General features: G+C 28.5%; 2 protein-coding genes across 3 annotated transcripts in view; one reads left to right on the plus strand and one right to left on the minus strand.

Annotated features, from left to right (window-relative positions):
• The window catches only part of LOC125067971 (tyrosine-protein phosphatase non-receptor type 9), a 42,450-nt gene extending 32,799 nt beyond the window's left edge, over window positions 1–9,651 (minus strand). Inside the window, exon 1 of one of the 2 annotated variants that reach the window (XM_047676922.1) lies at window positions 9,534–9,651. In XM_047676922.1, the coding sequence (XP_047532878.1) occupies window positions 9,534–9,566 (33 nt within the window). In that variant the 5' untranslated portion in view covers window positions 9,567–9,651. Of the gene's footprint in view, window positions 1–180; window positions 387–9,533 lie in introns of those variants that run through there. The other variant, XM_047676921.1, reaches the window with a different exon arrangement.
• Window positions 9,652–10,289: 638 nt separating this feature from the next.
• Window positions 10,290–11,528, plus strand: LOC125067768 (probable 39S ribosomal protein L23, mitochondrial). Its single transcript, XM_047676521.1, has 3 exons — window positions 10,290–10,419; window positions 10,488–10,767; window positions 11,296–11,528. Exons 1-3 carry the CDS (start codon window positions 10,406–10,408, stop codon window positions 11,452–11,454), a joined length of 453 nt encoding a protein of 150 aa, XP_047532477.1. The 5' UTR covers window positions 10,290–10,405; the 3' UTR covers window positions 11,455–11,528.
• Window positions 11,529–15,809: the final 4,281 nt, after the last annotated feature.

Raw genomic sequence — 15,809 nt, forward strand, 5'->3', positions numbered from 1 at the left:
CTATCGCCATACATCAACACTTTGTATTGATATGAGTTCGAATTTTGACTAATTTGATAATTTTTTTCTGAATAATCTTCCTTAAAAATATTATTATTCTCTCTCTTTCTTACTTATGAATGAGGGTTACAAATATATATATTTTGTTATATTAAAATTAAAATATATTTAAATAAATACCCGCAGAAAGATCAGCCAATTGCGAAAAAACATTTGTTCCATATCAAAAATAATATGTCTGTCCATGAGCACTTAAGTCGGCGAATAATTTAGTATGCATTTATTATTATGCTAAGTTTATTTTATTGGTAAACGGTTGGTTTCTCCATTTCGTCACACTTTCTCAATTAGAACATCGTGGTAGGGTAGGGCTGAATCGTAACACACTAATGTCGTAAAAGTCGTAGCGTAATTCGCCTAATACTATCAAAAGTTATTTATTTAATTTAATGTTTTGTGTGGATACAAAACTATTTAGTTTTTAATTAGCTGATTGATAAACTGTTTAAAGACGAAACTGCACTTTTCATCGCAAAGAATTATTGCTCCATCATCACTAGAAAAAATTAACGGCTATGTAATAGCTCTGACATGCTTATAAATTTTTTGATTAAATAATTATTCACCACAATTTAATGAAATTATATATTTTCGCAGACGTCACCCGGTCTGTATTTACATATATTTGCACGATATCTCTTGAAAACTAATGAATCACATTGTTTGTTTATTTGTAAGCTTTTTAATTATATACGCAGTTATTGTCAACCGTCAAGTTCATTATTAAATAACAAAAAATAAAAATGAATGTCTTTGATTGTTTCATAATATGCGTTCACGTAAAGTTGTTGTTCACATATATGATATAACATAATAAAATTTAAATTAACATATTTATAATTGTACTATTATTAAGGAAATAAATGCCATTTGTTGTTGCATAGTAATTATTACTATCAATGTTTTAGCAAGCCTGTCGTAACCGGCTAGTTGACACTTTTTACAAAATAGCCATTGTTATACATATTATGATTAACTCGATAGAAATAAAATTCGTGACTTTGATTTACTTGATTCATTTATTTGGAAACTGATAGATGAAGAAGTTGTTATTTTTTGCACACCTCTGACGCGAAGAGCAAATAGCTCAGCTATGTGTACTGTGCACTACTAAGAGTTTTTGATTAATATATCCTTATTTATAAATACAACAAAATTAAAGTTATCTACATAAACCCACTTTGATTTTATTTCCAAAGCTCGGATAACAAAACTGTTATCCGAGCTTTGGAACATTCGACATTCGAAACGCCATTTTTTCGCAAACCCATAATAAATATCATAGGTTATTCAGGCTGTCGAATGTTTTTTTATTTTCCTCTTGTTGTTGGAATACACTATATGCTATATAGTATTTTCATTTCAAGTTAAATTATAAAGAAAATATTCAATTTGACGAAAATATTTAGTTAGCTAATTATTAAAAGTAAATTGTTTATTTAAACTACAACAGGAGCGTTTGAGGCTTTTTACAGAATTAAATTAAAAAAAAAATATGAACTACCATGCCTCACATAAATTTAGATTTCAACTCCGATCCTTATGTGTAAATCATCTATCTAAAAGTAAAATCATAACAAACTGAGAACTAGAAATAAGACTGTTTTCCTGTTGTTCCCAGCAGTTCAGGTTGGAATTCCCTGAGATTACTAACACACGGATATGTATGGATTTATTCGCTTTAAATATACATTATATATCCCTGCTCTAAGGCTAAGAAATTAATATACCTATCAATATTGTGAAACAATATTATACGCAGTGATATGTAAAAATAATATACAACAAAGAAAATGCTTATATTAGGTCTGAGCTGAAAGAGAGCTTCTATCTTTTATAATAAAATTGATGCCTGTAGTTTAAATTTTCAACGAACGTAGCAGAAATCTGATAACGGGCTAGTACAAACAATTAATATATCCTTATTTATAAATACAACAAAATTAAAGTTATCTACATAAACCCACTTTGATTTCATTTCCAAAGCTCGGATAACAAAACTGTTATCCGAGCTTTGGAACATTCGACATTCGAAACGCCATTTTTTCGCAAACCCATAATAAATATCATAGGTTATTCAGGCTGTCGAATGTTTTTTTATTTTCCTCTTGTTGTTGGAATACACTATATGCTATATAGTATTTTCATTTCAAGTTAAATTATAAAGAAAATATTCAATTTGACGAAAATATTTAGTTAGCTAATTATTAAAAGTAAATTGTTTATTTAAACTACAACAGGAGCGTTTGAGGCTTTTTACAGAATTAAATTAAAAAAAAAATATGAACTACCATGCCTCACATAAATTTAGATTTCAACTCCGATCCTTATGTGTAAATCATCTATCTAAAAGTAAAATCATAACAAACTGAGAACTAGAAATAAGACTGTTTTCCTGTTGTTCCCAGCAGTTCAGGTTGGAATTCCCTGAGATTACTAACACACGGATATGTATGGATTTATTCGCTTTAAATATACATTATATATCCCTGCTCTAAGGCTAAGAAATTAATATACCTATCAATATTGTGAAACAATATTATACGCAGTGATATGTAAAAATAATATACAACAAAGAAAATGCTTATATTAGGTCTGAGCTGAAAGAGAGCTTCTATCTTTTATAATAAAATTGATGCCTGTAGTTTAAATTTTCAACGAACGTAGCAGAAATCTGATAACGGGCTAGTACAAACAATCACACGCACATTTATTATTACTATATAGATCTGTAGAAATAAAAAAAATTGAAGCTCCTGTCTGTCAGTATAAATTACTAATTTGCAAGTTACAAAACGTTTATTCTCTATGTATTTGACAGGGTAATCTTATAAAAGCGTAATACTTACAAATGTAATTTATTTATTTATAAAGTTCAAGGTATTAAAATAAATATATCGGTATATTTACTTTAGTTAGTCTGCTACGACTTTAAGAAGTTGATCAGTAAGCATAAACAACAACACATTCGTATATCTGTAATCATAATATTGTAATAATTTATAATTTAAAATGAATTCGACTAAAATCGCGGGGAACAGTTAGTTGTTAAAGTATAATACAATAACCTAACCTTAACGTGTCTGTGTGTAAAGGGAGGGGCTTATTCTTCCGGGATGTGTATCCTGTTCGGTGACCGTATTAGTATGAGCGGTCGCACACCGCTTACTTACTTCCATCATGTGTATACAAAATAAATGTGTGAGATTAATTGCTTCGTGTGTCGTACAGTCCTATGTGTCCTATGTCCTATAATTTTATTATAATAATAGTAACATTACGTTAAATTAACATGTAGTTAATTAGTGTTTTTAATTTTCAAATCTCATTGTATTATGTATGGTATTTAGAGGACATAAAGCATTCAGTAGTAGTATTAGTAGACGAAAAATTAATTATATTATTTAATTCATATTCTTACTAAATATATAATTATAATATTTTTAACCTTTTACAATATGAATCAATAACTTTTTCGATCAGCGAGAAAAGGAGATAGGAGGAAATTAATCACGTGTCATTATCATTAAATTACTACGTTCTACGTTTCTATCGGAGTAGTATAATAACAAAAAAAAAACTAATTTAACCTTATATTGTAACCTATTTGGCTGGTAAGATCAAGGCTCACTTGGCTGGTAAGACGAGAAAGATCAAAAAGGGACTCAGTAATCGTAGGAAAGTAAACTCAAAGCTCTGGTGGTTTAGTAGAAGCGATAGGCTAATTTTAGTACTCGCAGTATTTGCACTTCTTAAAAAAAATCTAAAACAAATCACAATTTGTAAAAAAGGAAGCACATTTGAGTTAATCAGACCAACGATGATCTAGAGTTTAGAATAAAATTAACATATTCAGAAAACGATATAACGTGGTAGTTTCAGGATGTTTTGCTAGTATGTTTACGAACTAAGTAAGAATTAAAAGCACCGTAACAGCAAAACTATCGATATCAGATATATAAATCGAATTATTGCACGACAGCTTTGACCCGACTTTAATTCGAAAAATCATATCGGTAACTGTGTAAAATACGATAGTAATTATTAAAATCAATATGATGATAATAGTAACATCTAAAGTTTAGATAGAAATTTACTTGGAGTACTTTAGTAGTTATATTTGTAAAATTTAGATTTTTAACTTGAAGAAAATTAATTCTATACAAACATATTAGTGCATATTTCATAGTTTTACTTCAACCCGATGTCATCGCTCTAAATTTTAGTATTAAAATTTAAAACATATTTAATTAATGAAAAACAAGATTAACAATCGTATCTTAAACGACAAATTAACAACACTTTAAAACGATTTAAGCCCTTGAAATACGTTCCGATAAGATACACATTTTTTTGTATACAAACAAGTTTATATACTGATATCACGAAATGTGCTATAAATATTTAAAACGTGGACACACGATCGCGCGCACTCGGCCACAAATTGCAACTGTCACAACATAGACAAAAATCAACCAGTCAGACAGAACGTCGGGTCAATAAGAACGTAAACAAGTGTTCGTCCAAAATCAACAACGCACTTTCCTTATTTGACGTAACATAAAATATTTATTATTATATATTAATTTAATAATAATAACATGTTAAATGAATGCATGTTAATTCTTCTTATTAACTTCTCTTTAAAAAAAATGATAAAATTATTAAACTACGGAATGAGATAGCATATTATGTTGATCTTTCGACGGCAATTTCGAAGACGAAGACATCCTAATAGCGTGCCGTAAGAAAAAACAGCTGTAACTTATTTATGCTTCTTAATGGTATAATATTTAATCCGGTTGTACCTATTTCGTCTGCACAGACCCTGAACACTAGTCATTAAGGTACATTATATAAATACAAATATTGTCTATATAAGATGCACTTTAAATCAAGAACATGACGTTATTGATAAAGGTAACTTATATTAGCCATATTAAAATTTTATAATAAAACTAAGAAACAACAAGAAAACTATATTATGTTATGACTAACGGGTGTCATTTGCATTGTCATTACTTAAGGTATATTTATTAATTTTAGAATTCTAGGCAATAAAAGTTCACTTGTAAAAAAAATCTTCAAATTTTTGTTAATGATTTGCGAATGAATTGGATTTTATTAGAGTAACGAAATTAAACTAATTTCAATATTATATTAATTCAAATCTAAATGTATGAAAAGGGAAAGTAATTAACAGGTAGGTAGTCCAAGGAAGCGAAAGAGAAATGACAAAAAGCATAATTATGTTTTCTTAATAAATGTTTCAATTTTAGCATAATTTAAAATCAGAGGCTGACCTCTATTCAAGAAACTATCTTTATATATCTAAATTTAACGCTTAACATATAAAAAATAAGCATTTAATATAATTTAATTTTACATTTGATATTAATTTCTCATAGGTTATCCATAATTTATGGCATGAATAACCGCATATTAATTTACATGAGGTATGGCTAAAATTTTACCTTCCACAAAAGCATCAAGTTGATAACACATGCTTTATGTAAATTTAAATGAATATGCTTCAGCGTATTAATATCATAAAAACACATATTGTGAGTCAACCGACACGCCCCCGCCCGCTTCTGTTGCGTGGGATGACGACAATATTGTTATAATGCGTAGGTGATCAGAAGAGATCAAACTTTATCCTTAAATAAATTTGTTCTAATTCAAACAAAAGAAAAGTAAACGCCCGCGTAAAAGGGGAGGTATTAGGTACAGTGTTTTCTTTTCTATACACCCCTCCCCCTTGATGTATGCAAAATTTCATGATGATTATGGTTAAGACGTGAAAACGTACCAAACAAATAAATAAAGTCATTTTAGCATTTCTAATATAAATAAATGTTACATTAAATATATAGTTCACGATACATTTAATTTTACAAATTATTATCACTTATAAATGTGTGCAAAACACTAGTTACAAGTAGATTCTTCTGAGAAACGCCTTGCGTACACAGGAGTGAGTGGAAATATGACGCAACGCGATTCGATTGAAAATAATGTAAAATTCATTTGAAATTATGATTGGATATTGCGATAAATGCTAACGACAATTTCACGTCTATTAGAATCATCTTTACGTAAAAATATCATTAAGTGGAAAAAAACTTTTAATTGAAGGAAATGATTTAATGGTTTGTGTGTAAAATAAACACACAACTTCAATTTAATATACTGTCATTGACATGAATTGAAAGATAAAGTAGGACAAGGGAGGTATAAACTGAGCCTGTGAGACGGGTCCGTTGCTACGGACATGCTTCCATTAGCACATTGTCATCTTTTATCAACGAGCGTGAAAAACTGTCCCAATTTTTTAACAATGAAATCATTTAAAATATACTCACATTTATTCATTTAGCACACTTATTTGATATCGAAATATAATTGGGAATCGTATATCAATCATCATGATATTGCAATTCGAGAGCCAGTCAATTATATTATACCTAGAGGCAAATAGTTATTAAAAAGTTTAAAATAATTATATGGTAAATTACAAAACATATATACAAACATTTTAAGTGTTTAATAAATTAAGTGAATATAAAATGTATAGTGTGATAAATGAAGTCGGTAATATAACTGGATTGAATACCGTCCTCTTACCGTCACTCACACTTAAACCAAGCGATTTATTGCGAGTAGTTTCCGTTCCCACGTAATTTCCATTTCATCTTATACCTGCAATTTATTGACTTTGATTCATAAATAGATTTAACGGAAGTTTCGAAAACAACGATTATATTTACGGCAGACTACGTCGGGGTACTCGCACGTGGCTAAATATACGCCACAAGTAAACAATTCTACAGCACATTTAACGTGATCAAACTGACTGTTCAACTTACATAAAATATTTTTTATTAGCTATCGCGCACCAATATTCTATGAATATAGGAAAATAGTGGGGCAAATTGGTTACCCGATAGTAAATTTAATAACCATACCCAAAATACACCTGAGTTAGTAAACTAGTGCCATTGTATCCTACAAATTACAACTACAGCAATAAAGAATTATATTGCCGTTTTGCGTTAGTATATCTAAAGATCTCATTTACCCACACGAGTTCGCTAAAATTCCTAACACAAATTTGCCTGGCCTGGTCTGCCTAAATTAGAAATTTTATTTAAATTTTATTTTATCTGTTCTGTACAGATAATTTGTAACTTGTATCGTAATACGTTGTAGAAAAATGTAACTTCTCTAGAAAAACCTAAGTTCAGTGATGATATTAGTATCCATAGCAAAGGTGAGACCAACGTAAAAAAATACCTTTAATATTCTATGAATCCTCGTGAGGCGAGTACATCTCAGAGGATATAAATTTCTTTGATAATTTCTACAAGCCGTCAAACACTGATTAAGCATCAGATACAAACAGAGGCGAGGCGGATGTCGCGACCGGTCGTCGACCGTTCAATCGATAGTCTATTCTATTTCCGAATTGGCCACATTGGGCTGAACAATTACTTTCAACACATAATAGGGATTAAAATTAGGTTTGAAGTAAAATACCAAAAAAAATAGTGTCTGTTAAATTTTTTTGGAAATGCTTAACATCAGCCACTTCACACAGTCAAAAATTATAAGAATCATAATAATGTTTATTTAGATCCATTCTATTGTTAACATGGTACTATACTGGTGGTAGAGTGGAGCTTATGTGGACCTATTTGGATACTACATACACATGGTTTATTCTACAGCTTTAAATACTATTATTTTGATCTCCGTTTCTCAAAAATGAAGATTAGGATGCGCTGATCCAGAATAACGGTCATCTGCTTTCATTTTACAGTGTCATATTTAAGTTTTGACCAGTAATATCATTAAAATAATTATTAATTTATTATAATTATTCTTTTAATTGTTATATTTAATCAAGATTTTTGTAGTTGAAAAAAATATATTATTTTATGAATTTCACTTTATTAATAAAGTTATCTGACAAGATTTTAAAATTTATGTTAAAAAATAATTTCATCATCATATTATACTACTATTATATATGTCTTATTGTTGACTGATGTGTAGGTATTCTGTGTTTTTGCTGTGTTCTGTTATCAAATGCTTATCCCATTGAATGAAATAAGAAATCTCTCAATGGTACAAACTTCTTCATAATCCTTTAAATCTCTGATTTAGTGTCCCTCAGTTGAAAGTGTAACAGTGAGCTACTCTTGCAAGTTCATGTAAACCGTCCATGATACTATCACTAATAATTTTGTTTTCACTGTAATTTAATATCAGGTTAGGTCATACAAGATCTTAATTTTTCAAATTTAAGTTACTTATTAGATTCCTATTCTCCTATGTGTCATTGGGGAAATAATCTATGCCCACTATATTGATATTCCTCAATCTTATTAGTTTAAAAATTGGGCTTTATAACAAAATCAGCAACACTAGACTTATCTTTGTCCCAATTAGGTTTTTTTTAGAAAGAGTTTCACCGCACGGGTAAAGTAATGGTGAAGTCGAGTGTTAATAAAGTGAATCACTTAGACAAGAAGTCACGTTAACTCCTTTTACTATGATTCTAATTTTAATTAATGCTATTCACATTTACTAGAAAAACGTAACAATCTACATCACTGATAAACTTTTTCAATGACTTAATGATTAAAATGGCATAACAATCTAAAAACCACATAGCAACTTTTGCAGGCACAACGAAAATATGAAAAACTACTGATGAATAAAGAGATGATTGATTCAACATATCACAGTGTGGATGAAAATGAAAAAAAACTTTTGAAAACAATTGTTAGTGTTTAAATACTGACAATTCAAAAATGCTTCATTTTAAAGTTAACTTAAATAAAATACATTTGATTTGATAAAGTACAATTTTGCAATTTGTATAATAAATAAGCTCCAACAACATGATAAAAGAACAGGTGAACAACTTTTGCATTCTTTTATCTTTTTGAAATGATTTTTAGTATACCTCATATTGTTACATTCCAATATAATGTTGAAATTTTCAAACCACTACTTTTATTTCAAAATTAACGAAAAGTTTCAAAAATTTAAACAAGAATGATGAAATATAAATAAACCACTCAAAGTGCAAGTATTCTAGTATACAATAGATATTTCTTTCAATATTAATATATTGTTATTGTACATACATGAAAAAATGAAATTAATGGATCGTTCTTATTTAACTATACAGTATAATTAAATCCCGGCTTTAATTTGACATCATAATGTTTTTTAACAAAATATATTGTATGTATTTTTATACAAAATCCTAACGCTATAAACGAAATCAAAACAAACACTGATGACATGGTAAACGTAGAATGACTTAAGTTATTAAAATCGTATTATGAATAAGTCTTATAACAAAAATTCTAAAAGACATCTATGTTCAATAAATAAACCGTAACCAGAGAGAATAAGACAAGACTTTTTAAACAAAACATTTAAACAATTAAACTTACCAACTCTTGATCGGGTGACAAGGCCACCGCCATCTTTATGACTGCCAGTGTCCACAAACCAAACCTACAGATTAAGAATAAAATTACTATATTTACAATTTTACACGACTGACTTGTCTCTACATTGATGTTACCATAATACTATTTAAATATTCTTCATAAAACCTTTTTTTTTAATCTTATTGTTTAACAGACAAATAAACATTTGTCAATAGTGTGTTACATTTGATATTTAATTTTTCTGTATTTTTAATCGTTCCTAAAATGTTAAATTAGGTATTTAAAAGTAAATATCTATAGCTAACATATTACTAATAATTAACTTAACTTTATTTAAATACAAATATACTATTATAAGAAAATTATATAATTAATTTTAATACCATTGAAGTTCGTTTCAGGAAATTCATGGAACATTAACATTTCAAATCATTACCTAATATTTTCTACATCTATGTAAAATTAATTTACAGGAAAACATTAAAGGGTAATTGAAAAAAAAAATGATCAAAAAATTAAGACCAGTTAAAACGGAAAAAAATAAAAATAAAATGGATCTCGCCTAACCTAAGTAAGAAAATTACATTGGGTAGCTGAAAGTTATCCTTTAAGTACTTACCCTTAAAGTTTTAAGTGGGTATACCAACTTTCGTCATCTGAGAATTGTCATTGTGATTCTGATCATAGATAATACACTATATATGATTCTGATAGTGTGTCTGTGATGTGACTCTATATTGACTTTTGTAATTTGTATTGTATTTGGAGTGTCAACTGTCAAGTGCTTTTAGGTTACTACTTTAAAAACCTACAAATTTATATCAATTTATATAATATCTATATATAATAAATAAATAAAATATTTAACAAAAATGTCAACACGATGGTAAGTTGTAATTAATTATGTAATTAGCCTCAATTAACGACACTTAAATAATGTTCATTGAATTACAGGTATCCTATATACCAAAAAGGAAATCCACAATTAAGAGTATTTTTACCAAACTTTTGGATGAAATTAGTACGCCCTGAGGGCCGACAACAACCAAACAAAGTAACATTTCACTGCTCAATTGAAATGACAAAACACGACGTCAAAAACTATATAGAGAAAATTTATAATGTCCCTGTAGTGGACGTAAAAACACGAATTGCAATGGGGAAATTTCGGAAAGACATTGGAAAGGGCTATATTGTAAAAGATGACGATGTAAAGTTTGCATATGTAACTTTGGTATGTACTCTTTAAAAAAATTGCATTTTTGCATATGCAGATAATAAATGATACATTTGTAACATATTTATACATATTTTTCAAATAAAAATGATCATGTCTTTTTAATGTGCTATTGCGTTATTAACAATCACATTATTCAATCATATTGACTTGCTTATAATAAATGCATTAAAAGAACAATTAATATGATGAGTGCTTTAATTTAACTGAAATAAAGTTTACATTTCTTATGTTGTTTGGTGTAATGTTTATTTAAAAATTGGATGAAAGTAGGCAATATTTATAAACATTCTATGCATTTATCTTGCCTCTTCAAACTTTAGGTTATAGCTTCTACTTAAACATTTTCTGATTAATGATGATTTAATGTAAAAAAGTCCATTTTTTTTCTTAAAACAAGTTATAAACACGCAACACATGTGTGTGTCAGCATACTTTTGTTCAAACCTATTTATTATATCCACAGGAAATTTCATATAAAATGAATGTAGAATGTAGTAATAAATGTATATTTAAATTTTTCAGCCAAAAACGATGAAATTTGATTTCCCCAATTTATTTGAGAAGAAAAAAGGTGATGGTGATGATGATATGAAGTCATTAGATGAAGCCAAAAAGTCTTTTAAAAATTACATAGAACGTAACAAGGATAGATCCGATGTCCCAAGCTGGTTTTCTATATAACACATAAAAAAACTGTTATACAAATTAGTAGTAATTAGATTCTATAATATTTATAATAAAGGAATATGATGAAACTCTATGTTCTCATTCAATCCTAAAAACCATCAATCAAATAACATTTTGTCTGGCTAATTGGGTTTACATTTTATTTGAAAATTCTATTTAGAATTAAGTTAAAATTTTTAATATGAAGTTGATAAGTCATCGTTCCATTTTATATATAAAATCTTAAACAAAATGATGACATATAGAGTCAAATTACTTTGACTGACTCAACATTTAGTTGAGTCAGATCATTAAAGTAATTAATATTGTTGCTTATAGATAGATAAAAACAAGAACTAAATTTGTATTTAAAAGAAATTCGAGCTTAAAGAAAAGCATAAACTTAGTAACGAGATATTGGGTTTAGTACAAGAAAAAGATTGTAAATTTATCATGTTGCATTTATTTACCGTTAACCGCATCGGCATAACTTAATACTAATTAATAACCACTAATTAACATACATAAAGAAATGATATTTACTCATATAGCACTAAATTTAACAAACAAATTAGGTTTTTATCATAAAAGCCTAATTGTTTTAAATATTTAATAGTATACAAGTAAATAGACTCAAATAAAAATGGTAATCAACACCTTAAAAACTTTAGTCATTCAAATCATATTTAGATAACACAAACTTAACAATATCTTAGTTTAAATATAAGTGAGGAGAATATAAAGGAGACGGAGAGTCGACATTTCAGTCATAACAAATTACAGGTCGCCAAAATATTCATCTAGAAATACTGAAGAATGGCATCGAGGGCATTCAGCAATATCCAATAAAAATGTAACCTGTAATATAAATTAAACAATGTTATTGAAACAAAATAATAAATGACACCACTACATTTTATAATGTTTTATTTGATCTTACCCGGGGGTGTGTTTCACATTTCAATCGAATACGTCCATGGCAGTAGTACCCACATGCTCGACAAAAGACGATTGTTTTTTCTCTTCGACAAGAACACTTCTTCGTATAAGCCTTTGTTATTTCTGGTATACCTCGTCCTACTCTAGTCGCAACTTTGTAAATTTTACCAGCATTAGCTGCAACTACTGGCGTAGTTGTAGATTCCATTTTTGATTTTCTTAATTTAAAAGGAGGATGAAAATATTGTCTTGCGTTACAAGCCGGTTTCTGTTACCAAAAATTTTTAACAATACCGCCTCCGAGGGTATCAATAAACTAAAGAATCAAAATAGCTTAGAGTTGCAAGCATAAATAATTAAATATATTTTAACAATAGTTGAAAAATCTGAAATAAAAATGTTTTACTTACGATTGACATCAGTAAATAAATTATATAACCCAATATTTGTAATATGTCTTATAAAAACTCAAATCCCCTCGCTATTAGAATGAGACCTTGTCAATTAAATTAAAAATGACATTTCTCGAACGATGTAGGGACTAGGGAACGTTAGTAAAAAATACTGAATAAGTGAATAATATTTATAGGCACTTAATGTATAAAACTAAGTTAAAAATGTACACTTTAATATTTTTACATCACAATTGTAAAACCAAAGGTTAAATGTTTCTATTAAAGATATTGGGAAACCTCCTTAATTATCTAAACCTTTTAACTAACATTTATATATAGTGACCTCGCTTACAGACCCATAATTATTCCTTGTTTCACCTAGTTATAAAACAAGGACTAAATATACGCGCAATACTTTTTTGTACTCTTCTTGCATAGTAAGTTTCAATGATATTGAAGTTGTTGTTGTTGTTGTTTTTTTTTTCATTTAATACGTTACGAAGTACACTTAAAAAAAATAAAAAGGATTTTATAATATTTGTCAGTATATATTATTTTCTTAATAACGTTAACTTTAATTTTTTTGTTCTTAATTTCTAAAAAATTGCTTAATTAGTGTATCATTTTAGTCGACTTCGGTTTCTGCTTGCGTTTGAGACTTAATTGGTTTTTGTGTCTTCTAAACGTTTTATTTAATTATTTTAAGATAACTATAGGTATGTTTTCCTCCACAATAAACAATAATAATTACCCTGTAACTGTACCCAAATCAAAAGGGGGTTCATGTTTTATCAGATTTTATGTATTCTATCTATAAACTTTGCTACCTTTACTAGGTAGTAAAGGTAGCATAGTTTAGTTTGCATATTATTCCTAAACTATTTGTTTATTTTTATATATTATATATTGCAGCGTGACGCCTTGACCTCTGACGGCTACGCCATTGATTTGAAGTTAAAATTTTGAACTCATTAGCGTAATATCTAAGCTCAAAGGCGAATTCCCAAAATAAAAGTGGGTACTGAAAATATATTAAGAAAAGTATTGTCATTGTAATAAAATATCCTCAGGCAAATAATTTGAATTCATGTAAAAAACATTATATATATTTTTTTTAAAAGTTGTATGAAAAAGATCAAAGTTATGGTGCTTTTGATACCGTAATTATATCGCTACAATAGGTATGATCTATGCTATGTAATATAATTACTGGTCAGTTGGCTGTACTGCCTGTGACAAAATTACAAAATTTTGTCAAATATCTCTACTCATTCGTTCAATGTTCTAACATGACTACAATCTGTCCCAACTACTCACGATCGATCAAAACGACTTCTCGCATACGTTCCAATTTCATTCACTATGGAGGACGTTGAAGTGATAAGCGAATTCATTTTTCGTGTGAGTCGGCCATCGGCTTTTTATCTGAATATGATTTACCGTCGTCGGAGAGAACATCACTCTAACCCTCCACGGGTTTGACACTTATCGAGTGAACAAGTTTTAACTTGGTGGTGGGAGTTACATTTTTTGTTAAGAATTGATAACTTATATATTTTAAACTTTAGTATGTTAATTGTTTTTAAACTAGAAACTAAAAGCAAACTTTTAAGATAAAAAAATGTTTTGGATCGAACAATTAAACCAGTAAAGGAACGGTAGAAATAACTAAAAATAATAAAAATATCGATCTGCTACGCCAAATTAAGACTACTCAATAAGAACCAGAGCGTACATTGTAGCACAAAGGTTGTTATTTTACGAATAAAATAAGTTATAGTTGAGATTACGGTTAAGCCAAGTATTGTTTAAATTTTAAAAATCTATAATTTACAACAACTTATAGGTAATTGCTACTTAAATTTTACAACTTTGATGATTCTTTGATGATTAAATTCTTAAATGATCCCAAATAGGTAAATCATGTATAATGTATGTGATAATTAAATTATTTCATACCGATAAATAATTGACGTTCAATGTTTATTTGAACTTTTTTATGTTTAACCTTTCCATGAAAAATGGTACAATGGAATGATTAATATTTTTGCATAGTCTCAATGTATATGCGCGGTGGTGACTACTTACCATCAGTTAGGTAGCTCATTAATATTTCATAAATGAAATAATACGATAATATTATAGCCTTCTTAAGTTCTAAGCCTGTTACAAATGAATTATAAAAACAAATTAAGCACGCAAATATTCAATGGTCCTTGTCTGGATATGAACTCGCAATATCTGGTTAAGATTCATGTTTTCTAGTGACTGGACCATCGCAGCTCTTAATGTACTTTAATACTAACTAAGCAATACTGAGCTGGCCTCCATTCTTCTTAGATGTTCTGAGTTATAATTTGTTATTTTAAACATAAACTACAATTTATGTTTATAAACATATAAGAACTAGCCAATACAAACCTTAGGCAACAATATATTATCCCAAGTTATAAGAAGAAATGATATTTTATGTAGTTATAAATAAATTTCAGAAAGGACTATTTAACTTGGCACAAATTTAGATCTCACTTCTTTTGTCGTTGAAGACAACAACCAAGGTATATATCATAATATTTGACTTGGCTCTCATTTTTACATTTATGTTTTTGATGGGATTATATGTTTCTCTGTATATAAATATGTATGTCAGTGTTTGGAACTGCTTTCAAGAATACTAAATAAGATAGCTGACTTGATTTTACATGGGTTCTCACAATTTTTACCAGCGGAGGAGGCGTGAGACTTTTTTACATCTTGTTATTGGCTAATCACTCTAACTCTTGTTCTAACAAATTTACAACGGTTGGAAAGTTTTTTGAATGGCTTTAAGAAAAGGAAGTTAAGACTTCTTTGGAATATATGTTTATTAGAAGTAAACAGTAATAGATACAATTGTCTATGTCTAAATCCCAATATCTTCGATAGCATATATATTATATATGATAGTACGCAAAAATACTATGTTAGATTAGGGTGATAGTGTTATTATTAATTACACAAGATTAAGAATTCAATAGGGGTAATTATCCACGGCTG

The sequence above is a fragment of the Vanessa atalanta genome, chromosome 12 (assembly GCF_905147765.1).
Source record: "Vanessa atalanta chromosome 12, ilVanAtal1.2, whole genome shotgun sequence".
Taxonomy (NCBI): Eukaryota; Metazoa; Arthropoda; class Insecta; order Lepidoptera; family Nymphalidae; genus Vanessa; species Vanessa atalanta.